A 14,797-nucleotide genomic window follows, 5' to 3' on the forward strand; every position below is an offset into this window, starting at 1 on the left:
AGAAAGAATGCATGTGTCTGGGTTGCTAATGAAGCCTGGGGTAAAATGGAGGAGAAATGAGACACTGGTGGGGCTGGTAGAGGGTTAGGTACAACCTGGCCCTCTGGGAGGGCTGATGTGGAGGGGTGAGCTTCATCGACCGTATGGCGCGCCGTGACGTCATCGATGTTGCCCCAGACGCTGCGCTGGGAACCCGGAAGTGCTTGGGAAGCTTTGTGACGGACAGTGGTGTTTTGCTGGGAGTCTGTAAGCCGTTGGAAAAATTGGGCTTTATTGTCAGAGTGGTGAAAAGTGATGTTTCGCTGTCTTAGCGCTTGCTTCAGGCGAGCAACTGTCCACTGGGATACGTTTGGAGTGGATGGACAGTCGGTGTGATAGCGGGGTGAATGCGGTCGTGGTGGCTTCCCCTGTCGGATCTCAAGTGGTTCAGGGAGTGGCGACTCGAAGCGGCTGTGTCCCTTGAATGCCAAAGCCGGGATCTTTCCCTGAAGCTACTGGGAGGTGAAGGCCTGACGATGTTAGAAACACAGCCGGGGTTGCAGGAGAAGTGGATGGTGGGAGATGGGAAAGACTCCGAGACATCGGGGTCTTCATGGAACTGGTCGCTGTCAGACGTGTTAAGAAAGAGCTTGTGGTCCATATTTCAAGGTAAGCATTTTGTTGGCTAATCTGACGCAGGTCATGTGGCGACTGAGTCAATCAGGAAGTGAACTGATGCGGTGTGCTTAAGTACTTGTGAGCACTCAATTGGATGAGTTCTAGGCGTGGTCTTTGTTCCCGAATCTAGTTATTAAACTTCATTAATATGGTTTTGTTTGAAATTACAGATATGGCCCTCTGGTCAACAATAGGAGGGTTTGACATGCACAGGGCCAACATTTTCTTTTTCTTTTGCCAATTGCAATTTATTTATTTTTGTCCATCCTGGTGTCTTGATGTTTGATGTTGCCAATACGGTCCTGTCCTTTTCCCATTACTTTAACTCCTGAACATGTTTTAATTAAATCTTATAATACACTGCTACTTCACATACAGTAAGGAAGGAGCTTCAGCAAAACCACAAAAACAAAGATTTAATCCTTAACACCTTTTGTTATTTCTACTTGGAAGATCTAATACTTCCATGAAATACACAACATGAAGGTTTCTTCCATCAGCCAAGGGTCAGACTGGGATCTGAAGTGTGTGTATGTGTGTGTGTGTGAGTGTGTGTAAAAAAGAGAGATTGACAGCACTGACAGTTTTGGCAGTTATAAGATTCTGAGGTTGGTGTTTTGATTGATGCGCCCAAGCAGAAGGGAACCCCTAGATTAAACTCTCCACCAGTCAGTCCACACCCTGTACACACACGCACAAACACCCATCCACAAACACACACACACACACACACACACACACACACACACACATTTATCCATCTTTCTATATCTTTTTTCATATCTTATTAGTTAGTTGAGAATAAAACAATAATTGGAAACTGATGTGTGAAACACATACAAACTAAACTAAATTTCAGACACTAGAATGCAAGTATGTACATATGGAGAGAGAAAACCAAATCGCGATTGTGCTAAATAATATAATTTATTCAACTGACCTCACATATGTTTACAACTATACTTTTATAGACACTGCATGAATAAATAAATAGCTGTAATTTCACTGTCAACAAACATCATTTTCAGTGCTGCATTTAAAAGTAGACTTGAATTTGTTCCTATAATTTTTTGGTATATACATTTATCACACAAAAATACAGCAGAATTGCAATTTACGACATATAGCCACAAATGTGACAGTTCAACAGCTGACATTGATTATTTTCTGTGTGTATTCAGGTTTGTGAATGAACCTAAGCTACGACACACTTATTATGAGGCTTATCTGATGAGGAGGAAAGTTTACATTCACATTTGAGTCCAACGAGATTGCCTGACACTTTGCATAGCATCAGACCAGCAGTCACCCCATTCACTTTGAAGCTGATTCCATCTTGGTAGCAAATCATAAATAATAAACTGTAATCTATGTTTTAGAGATGGGATAGCGTCAAGTTGGGATTTTGTGTGTCTCACTCTACCTCAGCAGATATGGCTGCACACGGGGATCAAGTCGTCTTCACTCTAAAGACTAACTACAAGGCCATCTTGCCACCTTAAAGGATAAGGCTGGTGTTATACTAGAATTTTCTTATTGTTACCAAATCCCTTGAAAAGACCAAAATCAACAAGAATTGATCCTACTAACAAGTATTGACTGTGTAGCCAAAGCCTGATGTAGCTTGTTCCTCTGTGCCATAGAGCTCCATTGTTGTCCAAAAAACACATCAGTGAGCCAAAACTTTTTACTGGACGACATATTCCTTCATTAAGATAAACATGGGCACTGTACTTTAATTTGATTCAGTTCCACAATACACTGTCCTGCTGCCGTAAATACTTAATACAACATCTAATGTGCATGTGAAAATAGTCTCCAACAAATGCACCATTTACTCCTGTTTGAGTAACATTTTCTAGAAACTACAGTGCCCAGCTCTGTTAGGAAATTGCTCTGCCTTTAAAAAAAAAGACACTTTATATTTTTGACCCCTTTTTAAAGACTTACATATTCAGCAGGAATCAATGGGCTTGCGACTGAGTGCCATAGATGGCTTAGGGAAGTCAGAGAATACTGAGAAACAGACTCACACATTGTTGGTTTTGGTCTTAAATTTCGATAATAAATAAAATACAGAATATCGCTAGCCTTTTACTTAAATAAATTATTTCTATAAAAATGGCCACTTTTTGCAAGGCAGACCATGACTGACCTTTGAATTAAGGCGAGTCCATAGATTCAAAAAGACACCAACAAACCACAACAGTTCTCACTGTATAAAGTGACAACTCCTTTACTTGATTCTCCTTATACAGAGCAGCAGTGTGCCTGATAGTTTGAAACAGCCAGACCTGGGGAAATGTAAGGACTGACTTTGGGGAATTTATTTATGAGGGTCAGTAACAACATTTCAACTTTCATCACTGAATATAACAGACTGTAAAACAAAATCTTATAAACCGTGGTTTCAAACCTCTTTGCAGCATTAATCAAATGTCCTGACTGGGCATTGGATCAATAATGGCTGGTGCTACTGACACCATCCTGGGAGCAACAATCATTTCCTGTCTCCGCTAACCTACTGTGGCTGGCCAGTCAATACAGGTTTAGGATGAGCAAACAAATCATCATAGGCATACGCACACACATACACACATATAGGATATGTGTGACCATATCGGTCCTTTAAAATTCTATTAATGAAGTACAGTATACTGAACATTAATGCCAATCATTTCCAAAGCTTACTGTAGTGTTTCTGTAGATTTCTGAATTTTCAAACTTTCCAGGCTGCCTTTGGGTTCCATTCATTTTTATATGAACATAAACCTGTAAAATCATATGTGCTTTTATTGTTGTCAGTGTTATGTCATAATGCAGTTGTAAATGCACATTAATTATACTACACAATCATAAGTTTGACAAAAACAAAGATTACAAATTGATTTTCATAATGTATGGAAATTAATGGAAGCCAATGGCTGCCTGGAAAAACATTAGGTAAAGATCTAGGTAATGAAAGCCGAGGGTCCTATGGAAATACAGTCATACATGATGATTCTGCAGTACACATTTTACATCCAGTACAAACGTTCAGTGCCAAAACTGTGGAGTTCAAGGTAGTGGAGGATGTTAAATGTGTTTGACTTTGACGAACAGTTAATGATAACAGTTAATAATAACTTTTTGTCTTTAACCATGACCATTATCTTTCCTTAAAGCTGATCTAATCAGTATTTTTATTTAAAAATTGGATCAAACGACTAATGACTATCAAATGACAGAAAATGATCACCCGACTCTGCAGTCGTCGAGTGTTTTAGCGTCTTTCAGCTCTAGTTTTGGTTTTCCAGCCCACAACTTTACTGTTTTGGTTCACTCTCATAGCATTGTTTCTAAAGTCAAATGTTCTTTGCAAAAAAGCTAAAAAAACGGAATGTACTCTAGCACCAAACAGCTGACAGACATGTTAATGTGAACATAGCAGAATATTTAGCCGATAAAGAACCAGATAGTTTCCTCAGGATTGGTGAAGAACAAAACAGAGCTAAAATGAGAGTTAATATTGGACTTACATTCATCGGGTGGATCTTGATTATACCTCTATATTGTAGTTGAAATACGGGGATATTGTAGGAATATTTAATTTAAAAAATGTTGGCAGTGAACATTAAAAATGTTGTGACTGAACTTAATCTGGGGTCTTGAAAAATCACCCAATATCAACCTTTTGTTAGGTGACTTAAGGGTTTGGTAATATTATGGTGGTATGTGGTTCTTAATGCGACACTTACTGTCTCTGGAATTAGCGAGTATGACAGGAGGATTAAGAGCAAGGTGAACACACAACATAAAATAAGCAAAAAACAATGACAGTAACTTGCAAATTCAGTACAATGTATATATCTATTCAACATAGATCATGAAAATATTATTGCTCTATTAATACATTTACTTACGCAAACTTAAAACTCAAAATCTGAAAAGTTTCTGGAGCATTCACTTGTTCTCAGGTGTACACATGTGCATGTACATCAACACACACACACACACACACACACACACACACACACACACACACACACACACACACACTGCTATGTAGACGTGGATACAGTTCCTTGGTTAGATATTGCACGATTCTCATTACCCACAGCAAACCTGTCGTCGACACATACTATTTGTCCACTGCAGTCTCTCATTGTTTTCCCCTGAAAGTCCCTCCGACCACTGTAGCAGCACTTAAATTAAACTGGTTGTACTGGTAGTAGATTCACAGAGTCATGATAAAAAAAGAATGAGTATGGTATGCTTGACACAGCTGATTGACAGTCACCTTCATGGTTCCAGGCAAGGGATCTTAAAAAAAGCAGGAGGCACCATGTCATCAGCATAAAACAAACTTATGGAGTCACTCGGAAGCCACAGCAGATTTGTTGATTTGGCTTCCAGTGCGGCAGTGGCAAGTTTCCTGAAGAATGTCGATGCCTCTTTGATTATTCCTTCTTCTTCAAATTCCTTGGTTCTAATTTTCTTTGTGCCTTTATTGACTAGTTTTCATTGTGAAAAGCCTCTGGACTGGACACCCCATCATCACTGAGGACCTCAGTGTTGGTGAATGTCCCAGCGAGTGACACACCCAGGGCCTGCTTGACAGGTGCCATTTCTGAAAGAATGATGTTATCATGGTTGCTCACCAGCGTGGCTTTGTCCATGATCTCTTTGCTATGCTTGGACACCACGGCATCCAGGAAGTCGTACTTGTGTGACAACATACCGCTTTCAAATAGGTACTTTGCTAGGTAAGAAAAGGTCACATTTGCCAAGAAGGATGCCACCATGGACACAGACTTGAATGGGAACCTCTGCTGCACAAAGTGCTCTACATCCCCAGTGAGGTGGTGGATCTTCTCCTGGGTCACCCAACCGGGGTAGTAGATGAATGGAGGAAGTTTGAGGTAGGGCTCCCCACCACCAATGCGCAGCAAAAGACCAAAGATATAGGCAGCCACAGAGCCATAGGTATTGGTGCCCTTGACGAATAACACACTGAGAAGTTGGGGAAAGATGATGACGTAGACCAAGTCGGAGCTCAGGTACCACAGGCCATACACTGATCCTGTTAACAATGCCATAGCAGTGGCAAGAGCTCCAAATACAAAGATGGTGAGGCGCATCACCCAAACAATCTCAGTATCTGAGGCCTGGAGGAGAGAAGAAAGAGTTAACAGAGTGAAGAAGAAAACATAAAATGTGGAGAAGACAAGGTTGAGAATGGGGAGGTATGACAAGAGAGGCCATCCCTAGAGCCACGCCGCTAGCATGGCTAACATCAGGCTACATATTTCATATCAGCAGATAATACTGACAATACATAATCCACTATACTTTTGAAAGAATTTAATTTTCCAGTTATTTTGAGTTGGAGCTCATCTGTTTGAATGTTGTCTGAAGGTTTGGGGTCTGGATTTGTATGTTCAGCAAATACAATAAGTTAACATCTGACACATTTGTAAACCACTGGGATGAAACTAGAATTGATGTATTGATTATTTGACTGATGTTTGCAACCACTGGCTCAAACTGTACAGATGTGTGTTAGCAGCATTATTGTTGGCACTCTTACCGACTGTCGAAAGGCGAGCTGATAGATGTTTCTGGCAAACATGGAGCTGGCTGAGAGAATGGATGAGTCTGCTGATGACATGACCGCAGCCGACACCGCTCCCAGACCAAAGAAGGAGATGTAGGGCGGGCAGAGGTGCTGAAGCACTATGGGAAGGATCATGTCTGATTCATCCTTATCCTTCGGTGGGATGGACCCATAAGTAGTCTGGTTCCAGTCTGCAAGAAGAAATGGGAGACATAGTCAAAGATGCATTTTAAAAGATGTATATGTAAATGTCAAGGCTTACTTTTGGGCTACTGAACTGATCAGTAATATTCTCTGCATCCAAGAACCAGTATTATCTACTGTATGTGCAATTTTTTTTAAAAAAGTACCGGTATTTGCTTGAATTATTGGTCTGAACAAAAAAACAACAACAATGCAGCAACTTGTGTGAGGCAATAACAGAACACAACTAAAGTTGAACAGGCTATACTTGGCACACGTTCCTATGTTGAGATTAATAAAATTATATTCCTGGCCAACTTTTGGAATTCTAAGTGGACTGATTGCTATATTACAATTTTTGTACTGATCCCTTAGCTTTTCAGACAAAGGCTCGACTTGGAAACCTTATTAAAATGCACCCTGTGGATACACCTGTTTTAGTTGCTGAGAAACAAAAGGGCCATACATGTCTGTGAGATTACAGCAGAGACTATCAATGCAATGTCTTGCTGTAAGTCAAAATACAGGGAAAAAGCCACAGTAATAGGAGGAATGCCAAAAATAATGGATTATTATTGAACATATTGTAATATTAACTCTGGTTGATACACTGGTTTGTGCCGATTGGGCCATTGGTCCTAATATGAGCCAGTATTGAAGAATATATTATGTAGTTTAATTGCATTTGAATTGTAAAGATTATTAATAATCATTTAATTAATAATAATTAATGTGTGTGAGAAGCCATTGATTCTGATGAGAAATTTTGAGCTGAATAAATACAAAAGTTTGCATGTATGTAGGCTTATTATTTTTCAGGGGGAAACACTGAATATGCACAGTGCTGCTTTGAGCCAAATGCTAACATCAGCATGCTAAAATGCTCACAGTGACATTGCTAAGATGCTGATGTATAGCATGTACAGCATAATGTTTACCATGTTCACATCACTATAGTTTAGCGTGTTAGCATGCTAACATTAGCCAATAAGCACTAAACCCAAAGTATAGTTGAGGCTGATAGTCATTTGTTCTGCAAGTATCTGGTCATAAACTAAAGTATTGGGCAAATGAATGAAATTTTGGCCTGATGATGGTGCTAGATGACATGGTAAAGGGTCACCAAAGTGATTATAATTCATCTTGAGGGGAACTTGAGTGTGTGTGCCAAATTTCATGGCAATTCATTCAATAGTTGCTGAGATATTTCAGTCAAAACTACAAAATGTGCACCTCATGGTGGCGTTAGAGGAAAAGTCAGGGGATCATCAACGTCATTAGGATTCATGGGAACCAATGTCTCGCTGATACTAGCTCCATGGTGAAGATGTTCTTCCCCCCTGCCCTTCAGACTCATCAAACTCCACCCATTCACCACTCCACTGTTATCCCCATCCTCCCATTCATTGGGATATTTGCGCTCTTTCCCCTTTAAACCCTCTGACATCAACCCTCTATCTTTCCGCCACTTTTTTCATCCTTCTCTTCATCCTTGAGTGGTATACAATCTGTGTCTTTCTTTCTCTCCCTCCCCTGGATATTCACAAGGAGTGGTTGATTAGCGCCGGTTATACATGAAACAACTTCAGACGGACCAGATTAATTAGCTCCTCTTCAGATGTAATATTCACTAAATCGGCATGGTCTGATGGCTCTCTCCTCTGCCTGTCGTGACAGGATCCATCTGATGTTGTTTACCCTCCAGATACTGTATGCATCTGCATTTACACATCTGAATAAAAAGCTGCTGGGGTGTAAACAACCCAGGAAGGCATCGTGTTCCCTTTGATCACACTTTCCTGTTGGAATAAAGGATCAGATTCCTGGATGTTTCGATTGTCTTGTGATGTTTCATTAATTGCTTAATTAATGTGTGTCTGTGTGTGTGCATATCATTCATAGATCAGTGTCTGATATGTTTGTGTTCTTCTGTGATAAAATAGCTGCAATCCAGACGTAACTGTACGTGTCTAGAATAAAAATGTTGGGTGACATTGCTGTTTGGTCATTTTTGTGTCAAATGCATCTAGTCCAGATGTAAATAACATGCAATAGTAGCTATTTGATCAATACTCAATCAATACTTGGCTTACTTCCATATATAACCTGAGGACAATATTTAGTATTATTATATGCTACAAAATAATCTAATAAATATAAATAAATATAATGCTAGTATTAGTATTTTTAAGACAAATACAAATTTTTCTTTTAAAAATTTCAAATAAAAGTTTTAAAAACATTTCCATTCACAGCCACAAAGCTACTATTTATTGCTGTTTTAGCTGTGTGATATCTGCCAGCTATTAGAGTAAATACACATATCAAGAGCTTCGCTTTCTCACATTTTATAAACCAAACTGTTCAAGTTCCACATGTTCTGAAGTGACAGGCTTGAATTATGGTACATTTTGAAAGTATCCACATATAAGTGACTAACAGGAATTGAGTGCTGGGGTCCCCCAAAATAGCTTTAAGTCTCGCAAAGCCCCGGTGTGAGTGTGTGTATATTTACCAGTGGATGCACCTATAGCTCCAATGAGGACAGAGGGGACTGCCATGACCAAGCAGCCGAAGGCGGCGAGGAAGGAAAGGACCTGGGCGTAGGTAGCTGAAGAGGCAGAAAGAACCCGTTGAAAATAGACCTGCCAGGGAATCCCCCCCAACATCTAGAAACAGAAACACCATAGTAAATACAGACACCAAACCAATGCATAACAGTCAGCTAGACCAACACTAGCACGCCTCTGAAAGTTACTCTTAAGGTAACAAATCTGTTCTGCAACTGCTTCCAGTTATTTTAAATAATGTTAATAATCAGTTATTATTCGCCTTTAAAGGAAATACGTATCTCAAACAAACAAAAAACAAAAAAACAAAAAAACAACAACCCTCAACTGCCCTGCGAATTAACAACACCTTAAATGCTTCACTTAAAGCCCCTGCCTGCAACTCTTGACAGTGGAATCAAAATGCGCTGCAAATTACTTTACAGTAATATACTGTCTCTTGATGAATCATCTCATAAAAAATATGACTTACCAGCAAGCAGAAGTTGTCCGCCCAGAGCCATTTATCTTCAGGGTCAATCTTCCCCAGCCAGGGTGACTGGTAGATTACCTCCTTGGCTGAAACACTGATGTCTGACACGGCAGGATTGGACATGGCAAAAGGCACGCTGATCCACTGATGGAGAGGAGGGTATCAGAATGCAAATATTGTTAATGTTATATAGATATTTAGTGATTTTAATATGTTTCCACTGTCAAAGTTGTTGACTCTGATACTGGATCCAAGTTCTTCTTATTGTTCCAAAAAGTTTGATATCATTTTAGTACTAGGCATACTGTAGACTGGTGTCTTTAGATGTAAATCACTATGTTCCTGCCAATATGACCCATCTCTGATAGAAAGAATATGATGCTTTTTTGCAAAATTAATACATTGTAATCCACATTTTGATCAGATTCCACATGTATAAATGGATGCATGTTGTCTTTTAGAAGTGTTTGGTAAGAAAATCATCAAAAATACCTCAAAGATGAGTATGAAATATTGGCTAATGACAGCTTCACATTTTGAGCTGAAAAAATACAGTACAGCTAATGGTTTTGGCCTTCAGTCTATCCAATGCTGGAATTCATTGTCACTACTAGAGTCCCTTGCTAGGTAGATGTTTACAGTGAAACTCACCAAGCCCAAAAAGATACAGAAGAGTTGAACCACATCTGTGTATGCGACAGAGTAGAGTCCTCCAACAAGTGTGTAGAAGATAGCTATCAGGGCTGAGATCACCACGGACATGTTGATGTTTATGTCCACGATCACACTCAGAGTGGCACCTATAGGACAATACATTCAATTCATTAGATACAATTGTCAATCAGAGTGAAGAGAAAAGTGTACTGAATGTAACAGTTGACTTAATGTGGTGCTCGTAATGAGTTTAGACATATAGGCATAATTTTAACATTTAAGTGATCCTGTCCAATAATCACCCACCCAGGGCAGATAAAATGGCGGCAGACCAGAAGATTTCCCCCATGAGCGCGGGGATGAAGAGCAGGCCGCCCATCCTTTTTCCATACAGCTGCTGGAAGGGATCCAGCATGGTGACGTAGCCACGTGAACGCATGGGCTTGGCAAAGAAAAGGCCACCTGAATGATCAAACATTAAGGTAAGTGTAAAGAAGTGTATTTTACTATACCTGAATCAATTAAATTATATAATATTACTAACTTGACAAGAAGTGTGCATCTGGTGCTTAAGTAGTATATGGTGACCCTATAGAACTATCTCACTGTAGCATTCCTGTTTATATGTATGATTATACTGTATTTCTCAGAGGACCTACCAGTGTTTTTGCATGTTTTTGCTACACTACTACATCATACTCTGCTACATAACCGCTAAAGTACGGTAGGGTAGTATAACATTTATTTGATTGTAGTATTCAAAAAAGCATAACATAACGTCATAGTTATGTTATTATTGTGCGTGCAGATTGATGTGAAGTCTATGCTGCATCACCGCACAACAATGATGCAGAGTGACAAAAATAAAAGCAGACATAATGATCACTGTAACAGATTACCTATCTTCCTACCTGTCATAATACTGTAAAATGAATGGAAATTAATGGCTTAATGGTTCTTTGAAAGTACTTCTACAAAGACACTGGTTCTTACCTACTACCAGGCTGAGAGCGTAACCAAAGGGTGCCTGTGCCCAAGCCAGGCCGTAGTCTGGCAGGTAGACATACTCTGCTGTACCATTGATGTAGCCCCCACCCACCCAAGTGGCTGAAACCAAGAAGAAAAAACACAAGTTAAGTTTGTAAAAAAAGACTTAAAAGACTAGTTTGGTGCATGACATGTTGCATAAGTTTTAATTCAAATAACAAGAACTCTACAAGTCATGGTTGTCTATCACGGATGGAAAAGGAGTCACTAAACCATAGCTTGCAGTTGTGATCATAATTTAGCAAACATCACACAGAATCCATTTGGTGTTGGGAAAACATAACTGTATTTGGAAATCATTCAAAAATGACATGGGACCTCTCTCTTAGGTGATAGTTTTACATTTAAAAGTTTTACATTTAAAATGTTTCAGTCATCAGTTAATGCATATGTAAGTGCTCAGAAATGTAATGAATGTAATGTTGGAAGTTGTGGTAGTAAATGAGATTGTGGCTCCAATGCTGTCGTGCGTAAAAGACAGAGACTGTGGAATTTATTGTCTTTTTCTGACCTCATATGACACCCAAATGTGACAGAATGCACACACGGGACATGTTTAGCACCAACCAACAAGCAAGTGTAGTAGTTAACCCCGTAGTAAACCAACTCACCGGTCATTGTGAATCCACCAACGAACAATCCGATGTCCCTTCCCCCGACCATGATGCTCTCGCTCCGGTCTTGGCCAACACCGGAGTTCTTGTTCTTCCACGCGGCCCAGATCCCCACAAACAGAATCAGGGCGTAGAAGATCACGATAGCCACGAGACCCTCGGCGTGGATGGCCATCTTCTTTTAGTCCGCTTCCTCCCGCCGAGATCAAGTGCTATTGCGTGCGGAGGACAGGAATCTCATGGAGAGAACTTTGAAGAAAAAACGGAAGAAACATTTTCCGTGCACTGTGTTTGAATTTGATCTGAAATAAATATTTTACAGGAGCCTCAAACTTTCCAGTTAGAGAATACAAAGTAATTCAAATTCAAACGCACCGATCATCTGAAAATACCATGTTCACCGAAGTAATAAAAACACACATAAATTCAAATTCTTGCCGAATTTAAGTGGATGCTTAATTCAGTTCGAGCATCAAAGGTGGAATCACTATAAGAGAAAAATTAAATTCCAATTTTCCTGCAAATTACAATGAACGAAATCAACATCACGATAATTTCCTACCCACATTTCAGGCTGAAAACGGCAGGATTTTTCGAGTTTAATTTGTGTTAGTAGCCTCTGTGAGTGTGATAAAGTCCCTGCATCCAATACATGCAACCAAAAATGTACAAAACTGCTTGTACATTCCTGCTCGTTGGCCATATATTTTACCCAACACAATACATTATTAGACAAACGACCAGCTGGTGCTGAAAAACTCTTTGATTTTAAAACACAAATACTTTCCTGCCTTTTCACCTTTGATCTTGGTTTAATTCTGCATCCAAAGACGGTTGTAGATGTATTACGCGCGCCTTGTTGCCTCACTTTGATTACAGACATCGCGCAATCTAATTGTTGTTAATGTCTGTTAATTTTCCATTTATTCTAAAAAAATAAAAAAATAAAAAATAAATAGTTCAGGCTGCTTTGTAGCCTAATATGATTTTAAAATCTTGGACCGACATTGTTTTGTAAAAGTCCATTAATGTCTCCCAAGCGTATAAAACTGCGAATCATTAACCAAAAGAGACCTAAAACAGATGCATAAGGGTTTTGTGTCCGATGTGCTGCATCACTACAATCAGACCTGTGGGTTTCAGCTCCCCGTTGCTCTGACTCCATGGTTCCATGAGGCAAGTATTGCATTATTGATCTCTCTTTAAATCAACATCTGTCACTGTGGTCAGTCAGCCAACACATATTAGTAAAAGGAGAGAATATTAGAAACTGAAATAAACTTACCTTTCCGTTGGAGGAACAGGTCTAAATCGATTACAGGAGCAGGGCCTCCAAAAGAAGATTTCCAAAAGTGTCAATTACGATTTTTGTTGGAAAGAATGTGAAGGTACCACAAAGTAATCCTCTTGGACGACCAAACGCAAATCTCCTATGTTGTTTTTTAAGTCACCAATGCTTGTCGGAAAGAGAGAGAGAGGGAGAGGGAAAGACCGAGGGAGGGAGGGAGGGAGGGAGAGGGTGGAGATGAATGGGAGTGGTGGGTTTATTGGGTGCTGTCAGGGTAGGTAGATGGTGGATGAATGTCTTCCAGGGCAGGACGAAAATAGCACCTAATAGAGAGTGGCATGACGCACAACCTCTCCGGGAAAGCTTTCCAATATCATCATTTCATGTTGGCAATGGATGAAACCTTTACTTTGCCAGGTTACATTTCAGGCCTGATTTACGATCTTGCGCAGGTCCCCGCTTGCTCTGCATTACAGCATGGCGTTTATTTCCGCAAATGCTGGCTGTATGGTGGTAATGCTGAGGGTGTAAGCCCCGCACAGGATTACTTTTTCATTTTATGAGCCACCTTACGCACGCAACTCTGGCGCTTTGTTCATCCAAGAACATCACTCTTCTACCGAGTTGTTGCATTTAAACATCAAAACTTCCAAATATTGTATTGTATTGTATAAATAGACATAACTCTCAGGGAAGGAGCAATGGCGACTTGTAGCACATTATTTCGGTCACTTTCAGTACACTTTCGTATATTACCAAATCCAGTCTTGAATGCATGAAGTATAATTCTGTTTTTAAAGACAAAAACTCTTTTTATTATATAAAGATGATTAAAGTAGTCGAAGAAGTAACTTATCTGTTTATATGCCTCGTAAAGGATGTTACCTCGTATAGCCTGTCTTCAAACCACAACTGGAAACAGTAATAAAGGATCTGAAAGCATCTATTGTCCAACTAAATGTGTTACTTCAAATACTGTACTTCTTACTGAGGAGGTTTCCTTGGAGCATTCAGGCTGCTGTCCATGGTGCTGAAATGCGGGTCATCGTTTTCGTTCAAGTCTATAAAAAGGGAATCTGTGGTCCTTGTCAATGGAGGGTTTAGTTTGTGGCCTTATTATAATTTGTCATTTGCTTTGGTGTGAAGCCTTTTCTGTCTCATTTTATAATATATATATATATATATATATATTATAATAAAATATATTTTCATTTTACTCACTTTTTCATTCAGTTAATTTTCACAAGCAATCGTAAAACAAACATTTTCCTTTCCTAACTGCATTGAATTCATTGTTCAGGTTTTTCCACCAATATAAACGACCTCCTTGCTGTAAACATAGATGCTGACTAGTCTGACTGCTGGAAATAAGACAAGTGACTTGCTTGAATTGTGACGCGTCCTCTAATTTGGTGTCTGTGTGGCTGACAGGCTGCCAGACACAGGGCCGCTCTAATTGGAAAGCTTTCTAACAAGTAAGCCCCAGAAACACGTCCACGGTGTTACAGGTAGTCAAGCAGCGTGGAAGAGTCACAAATAACTTCGTATTCAGCATCCACGAATGACAGTCATTTTTCATTTCACATATATGGCTTAACGACTCAGACTCTATGGTAACATATCCCATATCTACCAAATGATGTAGTCTAAATGAATAAAAAGAAGTTGTAACTGAATTCTTTAGGCTGCCTTCTAAGAAGACCTTTGTCGCCATCC

The 14,797-nt window shown here is 39.6% G+C and overlaps 1 protein-coding gene across 2 annotated transcripts; it reads right to left on the reverse strand.

Moving 5' to 3' along the window:
• Window positions 1-1,565: 1,565 nt before the first annotated feature.
• On the reverse strand, window positions 1,566-14,252 carry LOC122885649 (high-affinity choline transporter 1-like). 2 transcript variants are annotated; one of them, XM_044217018.1, is made up of 9 exons: window positions 13,079-14,252; window positions 11,791-12,042; window positions 11,126-11,239; window positions 10,439-10,594; window positions 10,130-10,278; window positions 9,479-9,622; window positions 8,952-9,105; window positions 6,227-6,444; window positions 1,566-5,804 (listed from the first exon to the last, which is right to left on the reverse strand). In XM_044217018.1, exons 2-9 carry the CDS (start codon window positions 11,966-11,968, stop codon window positions 5,151-5,153), a joined length of 1,767 nt encoding a protein of 588 aa, XP_044072953.1. In that variant the 5' UTR covers window positions 11,969-12,042; window positions 13,079-14,252; the 3' UTR covers window positions 1,566-5,150. The 2 variants fall into 2 exon arrangements, with proteins under 2 accessions (XP_044072953.1, XP_044072954.1); XM_044217019.1 differs by lacking the exon at window positions 13,079-14,252 and adding an exon at window positions 12,593-12,935.
• Between the last annotated feature and the right edge of the window lie 545 nt (window positions 14,253-14,797).

Source organism: Siniperca chuatsi, linkage group LG12, assembly GCF_020085105.1.
Source record: "Siniperca chuatsi isolate FFG_IHB_CAS linkage group LG12, ASM2008510v1, whole genome shotgun sequence".
Classification (NCBI taxonomy): Eukaryota; Metazoa; Chordata; class Actinopteri; order Centrarchiformes; family Sinipercidae; genus Siniperca; species Siniperca chuatsi.